This window comes from Phalaenopsis equestris, unplaced genomic scaffold (assembly GCF_001263595.1).
Source record: "Phalaenopsis equestris unplaced genomic scaffold, ASM126359v1 Scaffold000540, whole genome shotgun sequence".
Lineage (NCBI taxonomy): Eukaryota > Viridiplantae > Streptophyta > Magnoliopsida > Asparagales > Orchidaceae > Phalaenopsis > Phalaenopsis equestris.
This window is the reverse complement of record NW_018164980.1, coordinates 1,245,918-1,267,577: the sequence shown is the minus strand read 5'-3', so window position 1 is coordinate 1,267,577 and position 21,660 is coordinate 1,245,918. Positions and strand designations below refer to the sequence as shown.

The 21,660-nt window shown below is 33.1% G+C and overlaps 2 protein-coding genes across 3 annotated transcripts in view; both read right to left on the bottom strand.

The window, feature by feature from the left end:
* Window positions 1–9,526, bottom strand: part of LOC110029015 (probable protein phosphatase 2C 9) — a 21,034-nt gene extending 11,508 nt beyond the window's left edge. Inside the window, exons 1-2 of one of the 2 annotated variants that reach the window (XM_020731113.1) lie at window positions 9,266–9,526; window positions 9,027–9,178 (exon numbers count right to left, since the gene is read on the bottom strand). In XM_020731113.1, the coding sequence (XP_020586772.1) occupies window positions 9,027–9,065 (39 nt within the window). In that variant the 5' untranslated portion in view covers window positions 9,066–9,178; window positions 9,266–9,526. The remainder of the gene's footprint in view (window positions 1–9,026; window positions 9,179–9,265) is intronic. The other variant, XM_020731114.1, reaches the window with a different exon arrangement.
* Window positions 9,527–11,650: 2,124 nt separating this feature from the next.
* LOC110028928 overlaps window positions 11,651–21,660 on the bottom strand; it is a 67,270-nt gene continuing 57,260 nt past the window's right edge. The window contains exons 7-9 of the mRNA XM_020730997.1: window positions 16,917–16,997; window positions 12,302–12,368; window positions 11,651–12,210 (exon numbers count right to left, since the gene is read on the bottom strand). Of these exons, the coding sequence (XP_020586656.1) occupies window positions 11,908–12,210; window positions 12,302–12,368; window positions 16,917–16,997 (451 nt within the window). The 3' untranslated portion in view covers window positions 11,651–11,907. The remainder of the gene's footprint in view (window positions 12,211–12,301; window positions 12,369–16,916; window positions 16,998–21,660) is intronic.

Here is a 21,660-nt window from a genome sequence, read left to right as displayed (position 1 = left end):
CCCTTTTGGGTTTCCTCATGTCGGTTTCATCCTTCTAAGTGCTAGAAGTCGATACCACACACGCGAAACTCCAAAAGGGGACGGAAGTAGGTCGAACTAAAATGAGACGGGTCCCATTTCTAAGATTCTAAGATAGTCGCAGGAAGACCCCTAAGGCCAGATCCTAACTCATACGAGAAATACTAGACCTCACTAAAAATGAGCTCAACAAACACGTGATATGTTTGCGCTATTCATGGAAGAACATAAAAATTACTTTCATTGTCAAAAACATCATAAGATTCTAATTTTGGTTTGGTCAACCACGAATGCATACATGATACTTGAGTTAGACTAAAAAATAAGTTTGACATTCAATGTTAACCTAACAATCCACTCATACTTATTGTCGCTGCCTTACAAATAGTCCAAAAGTCTATTGACAATTGAAATTAAGAATGATTCCAACACAAATAGTATGATTGAATCTTTTGATTCATAGATAGCTGAAAGTAAGATATAACTAGTTGTGGACCTAGTTGATATGACTAAAGTGATGCTTATGAAATAAAAAGTTACTAGAAATGATAATTTCACGAGTTGTTGAGAAGAATCAATATCTCATGTTGAAGAATATATTAGAGAGATCACAACTAAAAATATTTTTATAGTGAGACAATCGACTGCATTTAAGGCTGAGGTAGAGGGTTGTCATGAAAGAAATAAAATTGAAATTGGCTTGAGAAGATGCAATGCATCACGTTGTTGTGTTCACTAAAATAAAAAAGAGCCCTTTGTGAAAATTATTATATTGATATTTAATATCATATCATCATATCTTTTATTAATCTTATTTATTACGATATAATCTATGTTAAATATTGAGTTAAAATCACCAGTGTAATTACAAATATAGAATGTCGTACAAATATGCAATTGTAACTCTATCGGATAAAAATCAATGACACGTTCTCGATGATGGAATGCACATCGATCTGCCTAATACATCCAATATTCAGATCAAGTGGGAGACCAAGGAAAATGAGGATAAGAAGTTTCTTGGAAAATGATAAGAAAGTCCATAAAAGCAATCAATATTTACTCTGGGGTCATCACAAAAGCACTTGCAAAAATATTATCCCATAAACATCTGAGTATGCTATGAGAAACACATTTATTGCACCAACGTCAATACCTAAGCTAGTTATAAGTAAAAAAACATTTATTAGTGATGTTGCGATGATTGTTAAATTCTAGTATGATTTTTAGTTAATATATTAAGTAATATTTTTGATATTTTATTAAGAAATAAAAATATTATTGTCAAATAATTATATTTTTTATATTTTGTTAACCAAGAAAATATTATGTAAAAAAACTTTATTTTTAACATTTTAATGAGCAAGAAAATGTTATATAGTCAAGCAACTGTTCTTTTGATATTTTATAAAGAAAATATTCATGGTGTATTGCTTTAGTAAAATTATTCAAATAGTTTTCAAGTTTTTGAGTTCTTCCAACATATGAGAAATTTAGTTCATCTCCCTAAATTATCAATTCTTTATACTAGTAAATTGACAAAATGATAGCATAAATGTAATTTGCTGTGAATTGATAATTTAGAGAGACTAAACTAAACTTTAAAAAAATTTAAGTTGTTTGATAATAACATCTTATTGCAGCAAAAAATAAACAATATAGTTGTTTTACAATAACATTTTCTTACTTAATGAAAATAACAAATATATTGTCTAATATAACCTAAATCATACAAGAATTCAACAACCAACGCAACATCACTAATGACTATTTTCTCATAACTAATTTAGGTCTTAACGCCAATGCAATAGATATGATTGTAGGAGTACTTTAAGATATTTGTGAGATAATACTTTTATAAGTGCTTATGTGATAATCTCAGAGTAAAGGAAATCGTGCATCTGTTATACTATGCAATTACATTCTCTCAAGTCAATATCATTTCCATGTCTTTCATTATGATACACTATCTCAGCTTTAAACACAATCGATTGTGTCACTATAAAATGCTATTTCTAGTTGTGATTTCTCTAATATATTCTTTAACAAGAGGTATTAACTCTCATCGCCAACTCATGGAATTCTCCTCTCTAGTAGCTCTCTATTTCATAATCATCTCTCTAATCATGTCAACTAAGTCCACAACTACATTATTTTAAGTATCAGTTATTCATAAATTAAATGATTTAACAATATAGTTTGTGTTGAAGTCATTCTTAATTTTAATCATAAATTGACTTTAATGTGGATCATTTGTAAGGTAAAAAAGGCAAGTATGAGTAAATTATTAAGCTAACATTGAATATCTCACTTATTTTTTTGTCAAACATAAGTCTCATGTAAGCATTTGCAACTGACTAAACTAAGTCTAGAACTTTATAACCTTCTTGATAATGAAAATAATTTTCATTTCTTCCATAAATGACGTAATAATGCTTTGTATCTATAAAGACATGTCTTATCACCTCTCCAAGGCATTTATGCAGGTCCAATGTGAAAGTTAATGCTACAAGTTTACAACACATAACATAGTGTTTCACCCAAAATTTTCAAAAACTATCTTCATGCCTTCATTGATTATGTTTTAGCAAGAACAAAGGCTTATGTGAAAAATCATTATTACCATAAAATGAGTTTGTTGATAATAGTACATGCAAATACCTACATTTCAAGTAACAATCATTGAAGCCCACCAACTAGCTGTCTACATCCCACCAAAAAATCATCTACAAAAAACTTGAAGCTAATTAAGAAAATCTCTAGAAAGAACAACAAGCATTGTAAAAAACATATGTAATATGTAATACTAAATTTCTGTTAAGGAGCTTTGCACTAAGTTAAGGAATTCACTTATTATTTTCATCAATATACCTAAAAATCATATCTTGGACTCGCTCTTTTGAGCACCAAAACTTCATATAAGAAAGAGACAGTCCATAGTTCATCTTCAAATTATCATAATTGTTTCGAAGGAACATCTGGATATTTATTCACTATATATTATATTTCCTTTACTACACAAGAAGTAATTTTTTGGTCTATTTCTAGCTCTATTAATACCTAAGCAAGAGTGTATTTTATCTGATTTTCTTATTTCAAATATTTCACCAACTACACATAGTGATGTCTTTCTCCATGAACGCCTTCGATGAGCACATGTAGATATAATCTTTTTTTTCCTTAATTGTTATAATCTATACTCCAAAATTATTGATAGTAGCTTTAAATCGAAGAGCAAATTTGAAAACTATTTGAGTCGTTGAAGTGTTACCAACTGAACTTAAAGCACTCAAATATCTCTACATTGATTGATCAATAAGTATCATTACATCTATTACAATCTTCATTGTCATATTAAATTATTACAATAATCTCATTCTACCAATTTCATTTAATTGATTAATCACCCCCCTTGCATCAACAACATTTATCATAAGCTTATAATCTTTAAGAGATGTTCCATATATATAATAATAAAATTGAAATTTATGCCCTCTAGTTAATTAGGTCATTTTAAGTTTCATGATTCTTTGCTTGTCACCATCATATCTCCTTTGTGATTTTTCACTTTAACTCAAAATTATCCAAATTTAAATGCTACCCAAATAGAATGTGTCACATCTCACTCACAAAAATATAACATAAAAAACTATAAAAATAAATTGGTAAAAAAATCTGCATAAATTCACATTTTTATCCAAATTATGCAATAAATAATAATGAGCTTAGTTGATGGTGAATTTGGAGGTACTGAAACTTAATTTGAGATTAATGTAGATGAAAAGAAAACACTGTGGTAGCATAATATAACTAATCAACATCATATAATTAAGAAATGCTTCAAAGTGTATCACAATTGAATAAAATGTAAATACTAATTAATGTAGCTGAGTTGAGACTAAAAAAATGCCTTCTTATAAATATTAACTTTTCAATTGCTAATGGTTCATATACTTTACATATTTTTTTAATCAATGATTTAAAATTTAATATAGGCTCTTTGGATAAAAGAAAACATCAAAGATTGGTAGGAAAAGTCATCTACCTATCACATATGAGGCATATTCTGTCAGTATTGTGAGCCAACACATGGATAACCCAAATGAAGAGCACTTGGAGACACTAAACAAAAATTCTAAGGTCTCTCAAGAAAACTCTTAGTTATGGATTAAACTTTGAGAAAACCAAGAACAAAAATGTTAAAGTATAAACTAATGCTAGTTGGGCTGAGGAACTCAATAACAAAAGATCCGCCATAGGTTACTGCTCCTATATGGGACAATTGTGATAGCCTTATCCGCTTTGGCCTAGTGGCCTCACTTTTTGCCTCGTTGGTGTAAATTCCCACAATGAACATGCTTAATTTAGGAGTTTCTTTAGAAATTCTACCGTTACACCAAAAGACGCCTCGATGTTTAAGAGTTTAGCTTTAATCTCCTTATATTTCACAATATCCCCCATTTAAGTAATGGATGTTCTTATCAGTTTTCTTACCCCAAAATCATTCACCAGACAAATAAGATTATAAAAGTAGTCCCTAAAAATTCAAGAGATGGCTCCTATAGATTCAAGAGGTGGCTCCCATCATGTAGCACTTTGTCCCATCTAGGGTTCAAGAGGTGACTCCCATGGCATAGCACTTTGTTTTTTAGAACACTTAATTCCCATCTTCCAGCTAGTGAAATGCTTTGATAGACAGAACTTTAACCTACCAAGGTATTGTAAGTTTTGGCCTAGTGACCTCATAGTTTTACCCTATTGATGTAACTTCCCAGAAAATCACCCATCCTAAGATGCTCTAGCATGAGCATGCTTAAATTTGGAGTTTCTTTCAAAATTCCACCATTACACCAAAAGACACCTCGATGTTTAAGCGTTCAACTTCAATCTATTTAAGGACTTTACAAAAATTTGGTGACATTGAGAAGTAAGAAGTAAGTTGTTAATAGAAGCAATGTAGAATTAGAACATAGAACCCTCACCATGGGAATTTGTGAAGGGATCTAGATTCAAAATTTGTTAAAGAAATTGAAATGTACTTCCAATAGGCCTATACAAATGTTTTATTACAGTCAAACAACTATCCATATTGTCATGAATCTTATGCATCATGTCAGGACCAAGCATATTGAATTTGATAAACGCTTAATCTCTGAAAAGGTTGAAGAGAAAATTATACAACTAAGCTACATCTTGGCACACCAACAAGTTGCTGATGTCTTCACCAAAGCACTTTCTTAAGCACATTCTCAGAGTTCAATACCAACCTTGGTATCTACAACATCTATGACCTAGCTTGAGAAGTTTGAAAATCTGAGAAGATCTTGTGGAGGATTTGATTGGGACAACTTGGGAAACTCTTGATTTGTTTATTCCCTTCCTATTGTATGATATTTTATTTTTTATTTTAGAATTATTTCCTTTCCTAATTTAGGTTGGATATATTTAGTAAGTTAGTAAATTAAGAGAGATTGTTTTCCCTATATATATATATATGTACTCTACATGTGAACAATATAATTATGAGAGAATTATTCCTCCATATAAGTTCTCTACAAAAATATAAGTTTTGAGTTGTTAGATATGAAAATTCATCAGTTTTTTGTGGTATGTATGTAAATCCCCTTATGTCTTAAAAGCATTCAAGATACTATCAGTTCTCCAAGTTGTTGTTTGTTTAGTTATTGATATCATACATTTTGCTAACTTACCACACAAATGGCTCCCTTCCTCATTGCACTAATGATTTGCTTCTATCGCCATGGGTTGCCATTGTTAGCTCTATGTGATGCATTTTACATTTTTCCCCTCCTAAAATGACTTCGCAATTCTATTCTTCCGTAGATGCACCTCCAATCCATGGGTCATTTTCCCAGATTTTTTGGACAAATGAAAGGCAATTCTGATTTTTTAATCGTAGGTCTCTATTGCTTATCTTCTTGATGTTTACCATTGTCACCACTTTTTAGCATATGTCTGGATGTCGGTTGTATTGCTTTGGTTACAAAGAGCATGCATGATTGTGTATAGGTCTTACTTCGCGTATAGTTGTGCCTTTCTGCACTGTCACCTTGGTTTTGTTGTTGCCATGGCTTTATTAATTTATGATTTGAAGGCTAGTCTTGTTGCTCTAGTATACCATAAACGCCTTGTTTCTAGCTAATTTATTGGTTTTTTTCAACATGTTTCTTACTTGTATGAGCGTCCTCCACTGGTTTCAATGTTAAACTCGTTGAGTTGTTATGTTGATCTTAAGTGTTGGCAGTTAACAATGCATATCCATGCTGCTATGTTGCAGGAGAAACTTTGAACAGTCAACAACACTCTTAAAGAAAAAAAAAGGTATACTCGTGATGTATACCAAAATCCATAACTCGGTTTATTTTACTACCGTTTCTTATTTGGTATTGCCTTTTACATGCAACCACTGCAATCATATAGCAAGGAATATGAAGATAAATGCAGTTAAATTTTGGATGTAAGCCTCTCCATTTTCTCCTTATTAGCTGCATAGACTTCAAGTTATACACAGTTGTGAAACGTTTATTCAATTTGATGATGATGATTGTTTAAAATCATAAATATTTTTAGTATGATTTTTTTTTTGGTGTGTACTTGGTGAACTTACCAAAATATTCACCCGGCAGCACAATGAAAGAAAGCAACATACAATATGTATCAATTTTCTCTGTTTATGTCAATTATTAGACAGCAGGGATTCAATAAATCTACACTACCTACATAGAGATGCTTGTAATGATCTCTATTATAATCATGCTACTAATTCTATTGATTATTTAATTGTGCTATGATGTCGTTGAATATTTTAATGTTTTTATAATGTTATTCCTGTTTTAAAGTTTAGGTGTCTATCAATTTTTAAATATATGCTTTGATAAAGTGTAACATGAGCTTATCAAACAAAATCGTCTGCACTTTGTACTATGATTTTGCTTTTGTCAGCCGTGATTTATGAGAGAACTAGAGTAACATATACACATATATTACAACATACAAAAAAAAAAACACTAAACACATTATTTCTTAAAAAGAAAAATATAAAAAACAAATAACAATATGAGTATGATAAGGACAATTACCAAGAATTGTCGAAGAAAAAAAGAAATATACAACAATCCAAAAAAGATAATATGAAAATCAATGATGAAATATCCTATGGATTATGGAAACTGTAAAATACTTATTTGGATCATCAAACCAAAAGCTTTAAGAATACACAGGAGTCACGATGGCGGAATGCAAGCCTGAGAAATTTAAAACACAATAACATTTGCAAAGAAACGAGGAGGGTAGGGAGCTAAAGTGACAATTTCCTGAGGAAGTAAAAGAAGTATTTGTAAAGCAGAGAAGCACCTAAATGGAAGTTAACAACCAAACTGAGAGTTCATCCATAATCCTTGGAGCAGCCAAATAATGAGATAGAAGAGGTGGGATACATCGGAAAACCGACGACGAAGGAGGACAAAAAATGGGAGAAAGATCCTAGTCAAAGCTAGAACCAAAGGAATAAAACAAGTATGATTATAAATGTGAAAGGAAGAGTAAATAAATGGTTGGCAATAATACAATAGAAGATGTTTAAGAAAAGGATCACCCTATGTGCCAGTGGAATTGAAAGCAAAAGCCTAACCAAAGCACAAGTACAAGAAAAGCGAGATATTGATGCCATGAGGAGTTCGCTTCAAAAAGTGAAACACAAACAGGTTTGTGACTTGCAACATGGAAGCAATGGGATCAACAACAAAAAAGAAATTCTTGTGAAGAACACAATGCAAGGGAAGTGCGTATGAGCCCCAATCAAGATAAAGGAAACAATGCAAAATAAGTATGGATATGCATTCTATTTAACATTATCACATTATTGTTTTCCAACAACCTAAAAACTAGGATCTCACCAACTAAAATCATCATAATACTCCAATTGTTTCAGAGATGTTCAATAGCATTTTTCCCATTGATACTTAACAAATAATCTAACTTTTCAAGAACCTACAATTATCAATTTATTTGCTCTTAAAAGAGGATTTGCAATAAGCTTTCAAAAGCAAAGATAAACATTACCATCACCGTGACCACCACCTCCCTTGGCTTCATCCCAACTATTGAGGGTGAGTTTTGTGAATCATCATTTTCCATTCATTCCTACTAAGAGATGCCTCAGATACTAACCTTAAACAGCATAATCTAAAATTAGGAAGATCAATTACATATGGAAATAATACATTTTCTTTTATCTTCTTCAACGTACCCGTCATTTCAGTGGGTTGATATAACAATAGCTGTTATAAATTACAACAGTTAAGGGTTTATCTTACAAGTTATTGAATCTAGTGTATTAAGAATGACATCTATAACTTTACTCGTCCTTAATTTTAAAATTATCAAGATTTGCAACAGGGGCTTTGGAGATTGTTTTAATTAACACGTTCATTAAGATTATTTACTAATTAGCTACTTGTTAAAAAGCTAATTTAATTTATAATTAAACCAACACAAACTTTTGCTAGATTGCTAAGCTTCATGTTTCCCTTTGGCTCATTATCAAATTACTGCTTCAAATAGTCAGATTGCCTGGCAATCAATATAGAATCTGCAATGACTTTCTGAAGAAAATAAACCTACACTTTGGAAGTTCCAAAAGCCTAAAACTTTTTTTCCCTATATTTTTTTTTCTTGCAAACATGCTCCTGACTACGAATTCTAGGTTAAGAGATCATTAGAATCCCTCACTCCCCTTGATTAAAAATACCTAAAGCAGAGAGATCTAAAGTTGCATAATAGCTTGAAAAACACACATGACTAAACTTAAATGCAAACAGCAGATAACTTTTCTCTCGTCCAAACAACTCAGTCAGCTAACCAAAACTTCTCATACTAATAGAAAAAAAATAAGTGAAGAACTCAGTAGCCTCATTCCTAGCTAAGTCATAACACATAATTAAAGCGAAAAACAAAGAAGAGAAAAAAGTGTTCAACCGATGCATCACCTGAGAGCAAAAACCCTTGCAAAAACATAATAAATCCATATATGCTCTCAATCCCAGTTCCTCCCCTTACAAATCGCCCTCATATACAATGTCTTCCAGCAACAAAAGTCGATTTTGAGCAAAATCCAGCTTGAAACATCACCACTTGCTGCCTGAAAATAACACCTCCGATCATCGCAATGAAGAGTGACGTCCAAAAATTATTAAAAAAATCAAACGGGAATTCCCCTCCCCCTTACCTATCAGTCAGACTTATCGCTTCGTGGAAGAAGTCTCCAATAAAAGAGAGAAAGCAATCTCCTTTCTCCCAAAAAAATTTTAAAAAAAAACCCTTCGATCTCCTGCTTTCTTTTCTTCCCCTTTCTCCTCCTCTTCAGTACCGGAGATTGGAATTGCGTTCAATCTTCCCGAATCGAAGCAAAATTTGAAGAATGAGAAGCGGACAGAATCGGGTGTAACCGTTTCAGCGCGAGTATTAGGGAGGGAGAATGCAGTCAAATAAATTAGGGGGAGGGAATAAAAAATAAAAAATAAAAAATAAAAAATAAAAAGAGAAAAATAACATTCAGACCACCCAAGACATTGATATTTACAACTTCAAAATCATCTTTCACCCATTTTTCAAGAAAACCCCCATTTTTTATTAAATTTCCAATAATTTTATCGTGACACATCACTTTCAATACATTCGTTCTCCTGACATGCAATTGTGTGCACGATATCATGTCATCCATATCATCAACCGCAAGTTCAATTATCTTGACGTAATATTTACATCTACATAAAAGAAGAAATAATTTTATTTACTAATAAATAAATGTATAATAGACGAATAAGAAAATCAAGGAACATAAAACCACAAATATATTAATTAGGACTATATTACGGCATATCAATCATAACATAAATCAATACATATTTGACATAGATAGATGTTTACAAATGTATGAATTTACTATATCACAGTTGTTACATAAATATGTTACTTTTAGGGTGAAAGATTACAAATTATTGTGTTGGTCAACGACATATTAAATGAAATATCTATCGTTGACCGAATGCAGCCGCAAAGCAACGGTAACTACAGCTGCACGCGACACCAATAAGAAGATGACCGTAAATTCAAATTTAAACAATAGAAAATAATTTATTGAGTGATGGGCATTTCATCAGTTACTAGAAGATGGAAGGAATTGGAACGTTGTTTTTTCTAATTCAGATATTTTGATATTCTTCCTTCTAACCAATGTGTTATATATTTGACCCGATCTTATAAATCATTTTGTTCAATTTAAACTTTCTGACGGCACCGAGGTGTTTTATGTAATTATTGGTTTTTCATTTTTTTTTGTATGATAGTATTTTACTATCTCTATGAGAAATTATAGTAAAAAATAAATAAATCATTGTAAGAAGAGTAAAGTGTCAAAATAGTCTGATTATATGCAAGGGGTTATTTTACTCCCATGATTTTTAGAAGTGCCAAAATAGTCTCCGACTATTGTAAAATGAAGCTTTAATAGTCATCTGTTTGGGACAATTTTAGCCTCAACTTCAAGAGTCTGATGACTATTATTATACTTCTGTAAATTTTAGAACTAAAACGACACAGAGTAAATAATCAGAGACTATTTCGATGCTTTACTCATTCTAACAAACAAAAAAATAATTTATAAGTGATTGAGGTAGGTTTTTTTAAATATACCATATAAAAATAAATTCCATCATTACATGTGATATTTCAGCATAAAATATGTGTCAAGTGTTAATTTGAATACATTCACAAAAAGAGTTTTGAATATGCATTGCTCCAATTATCATTCAAGTTTAAGCAAAATATTATACACCTCCATCGATTTATTTTGAGCTTGAAGAACTCCCTTGAGTGGATGAGAGACATGTACACTATTATTTGTTAAAAGGCAATAATATTTCCATATATTTGATCAAATACTAAGAGATTGAATGAGAAATGTAATCAAATATAAAATCAAAAATTTTTCATAGGTTGGATGGACAAATAGAAAACTTTTCTTGAAAAGTATTATAATGTTTTGGTATAGGAAACATTTTTTTTTTTTTATGAATCATCAAATTATATATATACGCTTTATTACCTTTTAAAATCTCATAATTATGAATTATTATGATTATTATTATTTTAATTTAAATTTATAATCTAAATATCTTAAATTATAAATGATCTTATTAAGTATTCTACACTTACACGCATCTTATAGGTTACCCAATATCTCACCATCTTCATCATTGTTAACATGAATATCCTGAAATAAACAAATAAATAAAATGAAAATATCACATAAAATTTATACAAAGCCAAATATAATTCAAATATGCTCATAGAATCAGCAACAACTTGGTTCTACCATAGGCCCCGTTGCCTGAAGAGATTGAAAAAAATTTAACAACACTTAGTTGTTTTCATATAGAAGTTTTTCCATACTTCACAACAACACCACACAGGCCACATAAGAACAATATTACAAAAAGAATAAGAAGAAGAAGAAGAAGAAGTTAGCTTAAAAAGGTAAACCATAAATAAATAAATAAATAAACACACCAAGCAATGGCAAATAGTAAATACATATGTAGAGAGAAAACATCAATAGTTGTACAATTTGTTTAAAGCAAGTACATTGGACCCTTATTTGGTATTCTGCGGTCTTTAAAATTATGATTTGAATGAAATAAATGATGTATTAATCATTGCTCCCAATCAATATACTCAATAACACCTAATTTTGACAGAGACATCATTAGAAAGACTAACTCTCTAAGTTCTACTTACAATTAAGAGGTTCGTAGCTCTGTAAAAAATGTAACAATTTTGTAAACTCGAATTACCTGGCAAGAAGAATAATCAATGGGCATTGCACTCATTTAGGCCTTGTTCGGAAGGGGGAGGCACTCCAAACACCCAATCAAGCACATTGAGGTACTTGGATCTAAACACTTCTCTCTCCTGAGCATAGCAATGCATTATGATGGCCGTCGCCAAGCTGAAGACAACCACATCAGCTCTCTTCAATCTGGAAGCTTGGGGAAGAAGGCCGGCCTCTGCCGCACAGCTGAAGAAGCTCTCGATGGCTCGCGCAAAGCAGTACAGTGATATCTCTATTCTCCGGCTCTTCTTCTCAATCGCCAGTGCCAAACCAGTCAAAAACTGTAAATGGAGTGACTGTGTATGATTAGAGGAGGAAATAAATTCATGCTTGGAGTATAAACTGAGTGGATTAATGAGCCAGAAACTTTACAGTTCCTGCTGCAACCAATGGAATGTTGCATCTGTCAAAAGTTCTGAAGAGCAAGCAAGTCCAACCCCTGTGAGATGAACACAAATGTAAATTAATCGTCTTAAAAAGGAAATTGACAACTAGCTGAAGGCAAATTTTCTCTCCGGTGTTAAATTTAGTTTATTAGTTGTTGTTTAAGAGATGGTCCAGCACCATGACTACATAGAAATGAAATTGATGTTTTAGATATGGTCCTCATTATAGCGGTGATGCTCAAATCTGTTTTGTTTGTAGGACAAAACATGAAAGGTGATGTTTTAGAAAAAACTGGATATTCTTTGGAAAGTAACCCCCAACAAGAAAAAAAAAACATGGACTGAATGTTCAGTTCTGGTGGATTCTAGAGAGAAAGGTCTGTGAAACCACAAGCCTCTGATCCTGGGATTCCTGATTACAGAACCCGCAAGAACACAAACAGATTTTGCAGAAAATTTGTTGCCTCCGAAAACCAGAAATATGGAGAAAATTCCGGAGCAGGAGTAATGAAGTAAAATTGAAAGAGAAAGAATGGCAGAACACCACTCCAGAATACAGAAAACTAAATCCCGTGTGAAGAAATGGGCAGGGTACAAGTTCAAACTTAGGCTCCGTTTGGGGCCGCTTTTTTGCGGCTTCGCGGCACCGAATCGCGAAAATCCACCTTTTGGCTCCCAGCGTCGCGGCAGAACGAAGCTGAAACGGAAGAAAAGCGGGCCGCGATATCCATCCCGCGGCCCCAGCTTTCGCCTCGTCAAAACATTTTTTTACCCTCGGCGCAAACAATCCTTCTCCCGCCTATTCCCGCGCGCGTTCTTCTTCCCTCCCGCAGACCAAACCCTCTCGGCGCAAAGAATCCTCCTCCCGCCTATTCCCAATCGCGAAACTGAATTGATTGCTGGATTGCAGGGCGCCCTGCGGTGAGTCGGGCAGGGTTTACGCTAAGCGGAGAGAGGAAGCGAATGATTTTGAGTAGAAGGCAGGACATAGGTTAGTGGGAAAGTTGCGAAGCTGTAATGGTTGCCCTTTCGACTTGGCTTCGCTACGCTGTAATTAAGTTCGAGTACTCCGTCTACATCAGCTGGAAGGTGAGCTTCTCTTCCCAACATCCCAAATTTATCCATGCGGAGAAGGATGTGACCGTGATTTCGGATTCATGACCTATCTCGTGTCCATTGATTTCTATGTTTTGTGGATTTAATGACGGGCTAATTCTTTTCTGATTCTTGCCCTTTTCGATTATTTGTCTTCCACAGTTGCGGCCCTTTTATGAGGATTTCGGATTCGTGGGGTAGGCTGGGATGGGCTTTCAATTGTGTGTGTGCGTGTTGTTTTTGCTCTTTTTTGTGCTGGATTTGTTTTTTCAGCTTTTGGGGATATGAATTGATTCCTGGTTGTCTTTTGTTTTGATAATCCTATCACCTTGCTTAAGTATGTACAAGTTGCTGCAAAAGGTTTATGTCCTCTTTTATGAATTATTTGTATCTTGCCAATTTCTACCTTTTGACTAGTTCCAAGAGATTAGGGATCCAAGGCCCAAAAGAAGCTGATTTTATCACTTCGTATAATGTATTGATGTAATGAAACCAGAAATGGAAGGTATCCATGAAGAGAGGGATAAGGATACGGTGGTATCATATGCATGTATGGTTTAGAAGGGGCTTATTAAGAGGTTGATATGATGTTGGAATGAGGTTCCATATAGCTACATGGAACTCTGTGATGTTGTGTTATGCAAAACTTGTTGTCATTGTAACAACTTCTGTTGCTATTAAAATAATCGTATGTCTAGTTGTTATTTAAGTTCTGTTATTTAAGTCGTCTATATAATGTGGACTTTATGAATAACTTGAGCCCTAGTTTCAGAACTGAAATTTTGTTTTGGGAAGGTATGGCTTAAATGCTGCAATTGAGTTTTTTTTCCCCCAAAATTCTTTAACAAGCTTCTGGCTAAACTTGTCAAATAGATTTTTTCCTGTTGGATTTATTTTCCTTATGAAATTAGTTTCTTCATGTGCATAGCCAAAAACTGCAGGGTTGACTTAAGAAAGATCTAGTGGCTAGTTACAGGATATGCTCATATAGATCTTGGTTGTTATATTTGTTCTTGATGGACCTGTTCAAGCTAATTTCAGAATATAATTTCAAAAGGGGCATATTTGTAAAAATTAAAATATTGCAAATAATGCAAAATATTGTTTGAACAATTAACATAAAAATAATTGAAAGCTAAGAACTCAATAATCATAAAGCCATAAAAAATAAGGATTAGGAAAAACAATGAAAATTTTTTAGCTAACTACCATCTATAGGACAAAATTCTTTTGCTTTGCATTGCATGTGATGCAATTTCATTGTTTGAAGGATTCCTTTATCCCAAAATGACTTGCCTTCCATCCAATCAACGTACCCTTGGAACACCTTGCACCTAAATATCACTACCCTATCATTTGCAATTGATGCTTCCAATCCTTGGCGATCATTGTTGCTTCAAAATTTTACATCAAAAGTATTGCAATCATTAATTCCAACTATTGTGTTTCCCTCTTTCATACCTCATCTTCTTGTTATCATGGCTTGCTTCTCCGCACCATAAAAGCATAACTTTCAAGTTGAAGTGGCCTCATTATTTCCAATTTTTTCTCCAATAGTTGGGACACCACTTTCAACACAGCATAACATGTTGCAACGCTCGATGCTTTGCTCACATGATAACATTACACCACTTTTAGTTCAACATAATGTTTTCTCCAATAGTTGGAACACAACTTTCAACACAGCATAGTAGTCATACTACTACATGTTGCAACGCTCGCTGCTTTGCTCGCATGATAACATTACACCACTTTTAGTTCAACATAATAGCCATAACTCTAGTACATATTGTGACATTTGATGCTCTCCTTCTATGATAGCCCTTTTAGATCACCACTGCAATTTAGAAACACTCTCTATTAATATTTCAAATTCTATTTCCACCGTTGTTGATTTTTCAAGGTGGTAATTTTCTATCATTCTCATGATGTTGCTAGCTGAAAGATGAAGTACAAACATAAAAGCACAGTGAGAACTAGGAGTACCCGTTGTTGATTTTTCATGGTGGTAATTTCTATCATTCTCATGATGTTGCTAGCCGAAAGATGGAGTACAAACATAAAAGCACAGTGAGAACTAGGAGTAGAAAAAAAATACAACTACTACAACAACAACAACAACAAGCCTTTATCCCGCTAAATACAACAACAACATAATTGCTATGTTTTTTTTTATGAAACATAAAAATTGCATGGTATGTATGTAAATTTCTCTAAATATATTTGAGGAGTCAACCACATGAATACTTTTTCTCCATTATGTTCTATTGAGTGTCATATTTTCATTTAATTCTAATAGATTAAGATCATTTTTATAAAATATGCCCAAGTCTATTTTGGCCTACTTCTGACGTTCTTAACATCAGTCGAAGCTAAAACATCTACTCTCCTAACCGGATCATCAGATGGTCGACGTTTAATGTGACCAAACTATCTAAGACGATTCTCTCTAAACTTGTCGGCCAACAGAGCTACACCAACCCTATCATGGATATATTCATTTCGCATGGTTACAGTCTTCTTTTAAACAATTTAACAGACAGGGGCAGCATGATCATTTCTCCAGAAATAGCAGCCCCACAGCTGTTTTTACACAGCTGCACCAAACAGAATGCTTCTCTTTTAAAGGTCAACTTTTTGTGCCATAGAGCATTGCAAGTCTCCCCACCATATTATAAATTTTCCTTTCAGTTTAAGCGGTACTTTTACAGCTTTCTGAGGCAGCGCAATTGCGCCAAACAGAGCCTTAAAAAACTCTTTCTCTCTAACAAAAGATAGGCCAACCCTCTCAACCCAAGGCCCTAAACAGACTGATGCCGATAAAAAAGAAATAATTACAAGTATGATACTCCCAACCCACACAACAATAAAAAAACAGATACGACGTCATTCTCCCGAGAATGGAGAAACTTCTTCTTTAAATTCGACATCTGAATCAGCTTCATAATGAGGAGATAAATCTGCAATATTGAATTAGATAGCGGGCAATGCAGCCAAAAGTTTGAACACTTGAGATGAGCAGCCGGTTGTGGAGAGCGACTGGCAAAGTATTTCTAAGGTTGGCTTACCCTAGAGATGATACCATGTTATGGAGAAAGATTTTTATTGTGTACTGTTGACTGGTTATAAATTCCCATACATAAGCAATGAGGGAAATCATAAAAGGAAGAAAACAGAGAAGAAAATATCCTCAATTATTATGAGGATATGTTAACAGCAAATCACATTTCTAAAGTAGCAATTCCTGCAAAAACAATATTTATTTGAAAAGTTCTACCCTGCCGTTTTTGTAAGAGACGTGAAAATAAATATATTTTACCGCAGGGTAAGAGCACACTTAGCATGCATGCCTTGAACACGCTGCCTAATTTATAAAGAGGAAATTAATAATCCATCAATCGATGAACTAAAATAAGGTGGTATGAGATAGGATAAAAGAAAGGCACATAAACAGCAAAACTGTTTCTTTTAAACAATTCAGAAATAAATAAAGCATCAAAACTAACCAGGCTGATGTACAGTATACAGAGAGAAACAAGCTTGATTTCGCAGTGCCAATAAGGCTCCTTGCGAGAATGGTGTAGGGCCTGTGAAGTATCAACAAAGTTGTGAGAGACAATGTTTTGGTAAAAGTCAAGCTCAACTTATAAACAATGGCAAAAATTATTAAAAAAAAAAAAGAGGGAAATCAATGGTAGACAAATTAAAATACAAAGTTATTGAAGAGTCTTATTGGTAGTGATATGGCGCACAAAATAATCATTGTTCACTGAGGAAAGAAGTTGCTTCCCAAGTGCATTCTCCATAATCTTGAATTTCTGTACGTAATAGAACGTGGCAGAATTCCAGTTGTGTTTATAGCATTCAAAGTTGTAGAGTAACAAAATTTTCAAAACCAATACACTACCAAGCAACACTTTAAAAAACATATTGCGAATTCACAGCATAGACAAAAGCTGATGTGACAAAATCCTACATTTGCCATTGTGTGTCTGTAGCTCCCGCTTTTTGCAAATGGTGTTGTTGCAGATAGCTTCTACTATTTTCATTGTATTCAGACAATACAGCACGTCGCTTCTAGGGGACGCCCCAACATTTACACAATAATTTAAGGATTCATGTCATAATTTTTAATCAAATTTTTATATAAGTTGTTGACTATTTAATGCAACCCTCCACTTTTTGCATTCGGGACTTGGGACTGTTAAAAATTCCTTAATAGAAAATAGCTTAATCAGAAATGAAAGAATTTGGCTGAGATTGCCTCGGGAGTAAATGAGTTCCCGAGATTTGGGAGTCCACAAATCCCGCTCGGAGATTCAACGGGATCTTAAGATACCATCCATTTCGCAGAACCAGCTCTTGCGTCACATGCATGAAGAGAGAGTTGTTTCTGAGTCAACATATCCCAATGATGTTCTCTAATTTTTCCAATCTAAATGAGATCTCCATGTATACTTGCTCCTCAAGCTCCCCATTAAAAAAGCATTCTAATTAATGTCAAAATGATGTAGAAGCCAACCCTATTTTTTCACAAGAGCCGAAAACTGGAGTTGTCTTAAGTTTAGCAACTGGAGAACAATTTTCTTGATATTCGTTATTATGATTAAGTGTACCCTTTAAAAACAAGTCAAGCATTTAATATATCCATATATCGATTTTACATTTAACCATAAAGATCCATTTGTATTCAACTAATTGTTTTCTTAATGGAAGTTCATAAACTTCCTATGAATTATTCATTTCTAAAGCTTGAATTTTTTCAACAATATATTTCTTTAACTTAGGAATTTTAAGAGTTTCATGAATATTATTTGAACTCTATATTTATCAAGAAAAGTGACAAAAGAGTAAAATCAGGATGGAAGCCTTTCTTTATAGCAACAAAATAGCAGAGATGAATATCATCATTTATAGATTTATTCAATCCTGTTTGTGCTTCATAGTCTTAGAACCAAGATTGAGTTCATGTGTGCATGTGATTTGTGCGCTTATTTGATTTGGGGAGAATCCGATAATAACACCTTGATAAATTTAGTCTATTTTACTTGGTGGTGCAAAAATATGAATGAAGATTGAACAACCCCAAATTTTTTTAGCAAGAGAAGAAATGATTTTAATATTAGGAAATGAATAAAAGAGGGTTTGAACATGGGTTTGAAATTTAAGCACTCTTAAGGACATTCAATTTACGAGATATACAGTTGTTAAGAAAACTTCCCAAAAATACTTAGAAATATTTGTGAAGAATTTAAATGATCTGGCCACTTCTAAGACGTGTATATTTTTCTTTTTAGTAATCCAATTATGTCAAAGGGTGTTAACATAAAAACTTTGGTGGATAATTCTTTGTTGTAGGATACATTTTTCTAGGCCCATTTCAAAGCATTCTTTCGCATTGTCAATTTTCAAGACTTAGATTTTAGATACAAATTGAGTGTGAAATACGGTGTTCAAATGTTTAAAAATTTATACAACTTTAGATTTTTCCTCCATTTAAAAAAAAATCAAATGAGGTGAGTATGAACATCAATGAAGAAAAAAAAACCAATCTAACTCTAAAGACATTTTTTACTCTAAAATATTCCCATTCAACACTAGACTAAAATTAAAGATTGGAAAAACTTCTAGGTTCGATTGGGATAGGAATTACAACTATGTTTATGCAATTAACAAAATTTTATATTGAGAGACTTCTTTGTTAGTGAATAGAGAAGAGATTAAGTTATCAAAATAATTAATGTTTGGGTTTTCCAGGCGATGATGTAAAAGTCAATCATGGATTCAATATTTAAATTTTGTTTTAAGCTGAAGGTTGTTATGGATACACAACCTTTTCTTTGAGTCTGTTCTTCATGGAATAATTTATAAAAGATAGTCTTGACAAATCTTTATGCTGCAAATCATCATCCCCGAGTTTAAGTTTTAAAAGTTACACAGATTAAATATGAAATTGACAACACATTTTCTGCCTTGATTGAGTTTGTTAATTGATCATAAGTTGTCATCTAGGTTATGCACTAGAAGCACAAAGCCCTGTCAATTTTTTTGAAATATATGACAATCTATTCCAACCGATTTTGATCAATCTAAATGATAATGGAGTTAACCCAAATCACATTACCAAAAGCAAATATGATTACTGAAAGAAAATAAGCGGTTACGATCAAACACACTTGAAAGGAAAATTACAACAAACACGACATAAATTCACACTAGGGCACGATCCATGGGCGGTCGAGATTGGCTAGGTGGTTGGGGAGTGGAGGTAGGTGGCTGAAATAGGTTGTAGGTGGTTTGGACAGCAAAATGAGAGTTTGGAATCACATTGGCAGCGAAGCGGAGGGCCTGGGTAGCGAGGGAAGCAAGTGGGGTGGCAAGCGGAGCAACGAGGCACGGTCGAAAAGGCTAAAACGACCAGGGGACAACAAGAAAACAGCATGTTTGTTGTTTTCCAAATGACAAACATGTAAAGAAAACAGCATGAGAAGGCTGATCTTTAGTTTGTTGTTTGTAGGATCGTTAACGATCTGATTTTGAACCGAGCTGGGGTCGGCTCAAATTGACTCAAATAAATTTCGATCCAAAATTTTGGCTCACAGCTCGGCTCGTTTCTTTCAATCCAATCTTGTTTTGAGCCAAAATTCAAACCAATTTTTGAGCAATTAACAAACTTCGAGCTAAATTCGTTAAATTCATAGCTCTAATATTAGTAGGACTGTTAACGATCCGATTTCGAGCCGAGCTGGGGTCAGCTCAAAAAAAAAATTTGATCCAAAAGTTCGACTCATTTATTTTGATTCGAGCCAAAATTTGAATAAATTTTAGAGCTATTAACGATTTTCGAGCTGAATTCACAACCCTAGTCGTCTGAATGACTAAAACAATAAGTAGAGAGTAGTTATAATTTGCTTTTATAGCTCGTTATGTGTGAAAATTTTTAATTCATTATTTCATCATGGATTTTCTAAGTTTCGGATCTGGGTTTCAATTTCGAAGATGATTTATAGCATTAGAGTTAATGGGTTCTTGGCCATTACTTTGTGCCAATGCCTTCATCATTTTTTAAGTAATTGCAACCATCTTCTTTCCAAGTAGATCTTTTACATAAGGTTTTTCATTTTTGTTAGGCAAAGGTTAAGTATTGTTGAAAGACCTGTCGACAAAAATGACACCTAATTTGAAGGATCATTGACCTCCCTGGAAGTAGAACCTTAATATCTATGATGTCATCTTGAAAATTAGAATCTAAACAGATGATAGCAAAAACTAGAAACCATACAATTGAATTTCATTATATTATTTTCGGTCAAAGTAAGATGAGAAGCCATACACGAATAGAAAAAAGAATAACTATAAAAAGAAAAAAAAATTGAGAAATAATCTTATATTTCGGAACCAAATACGCAACAAAAATCGAATGTTTTCATTCATGGATTACTAGATTGCTATAGAAGAGAAATTACTATCCACAGATTGTTAAATTGCTATAAATGAAAAAACTAAGGTCCAAGGATTGTCATTTTGTTGTAGATGAAAATGTGCTGGCCATGGATTGTCATTTAAGTCCTCACCACCTCTCTTCTTATTTAGTCTATCATTCAACTACATCAATTCTATTCTGAGTATAATACATCTTCCTTTCACCACTCAAACCAATTAAAAGTACTTAAACCTAGAAATGTCCACTTAAAATTTAATCAACTCCTTTCTTTTAGAATTTCAGATAATGAGTTTTTTTATTATCTTTCTTTCAATTAATACATAGCTAAAGTAAATGAGGCCTGATTTTGATGGAGGCATACGGATTTAAAGAGAGATACGATGAAAGTATCCAAATTATCCTCTTTGTTTTCTCGAAGAATAGTGTTGATGGCCTTTTGATTACCCCAAGAGAAGGCCCTTCTCTGTCTATAATAGTATACATGTGCATATTCAATGTGTGAGTGAGTATCAAGATTATATTTAAAGTATCAACAAAGATATCATATAAACGAGATAAAACCTCTCCCTATCAAATATGGATCTACAAAACCAGAATCCACAAAAGGTTTTTATATGTGCAAAAGCTGGAATATTAATCTTAGCACCTCTAGTTGCATGACTAAATAAATCTATTCCTGATACTCACAAGTTCCATTCGCTACAGCATGGGGTACCTTCAATGGAGAGGTTGTATAATATGTTGTTCACTACAACTTAGAGAGGCCATATACTCCATTATTCTAAATCTCTACAATCAAATTAAAT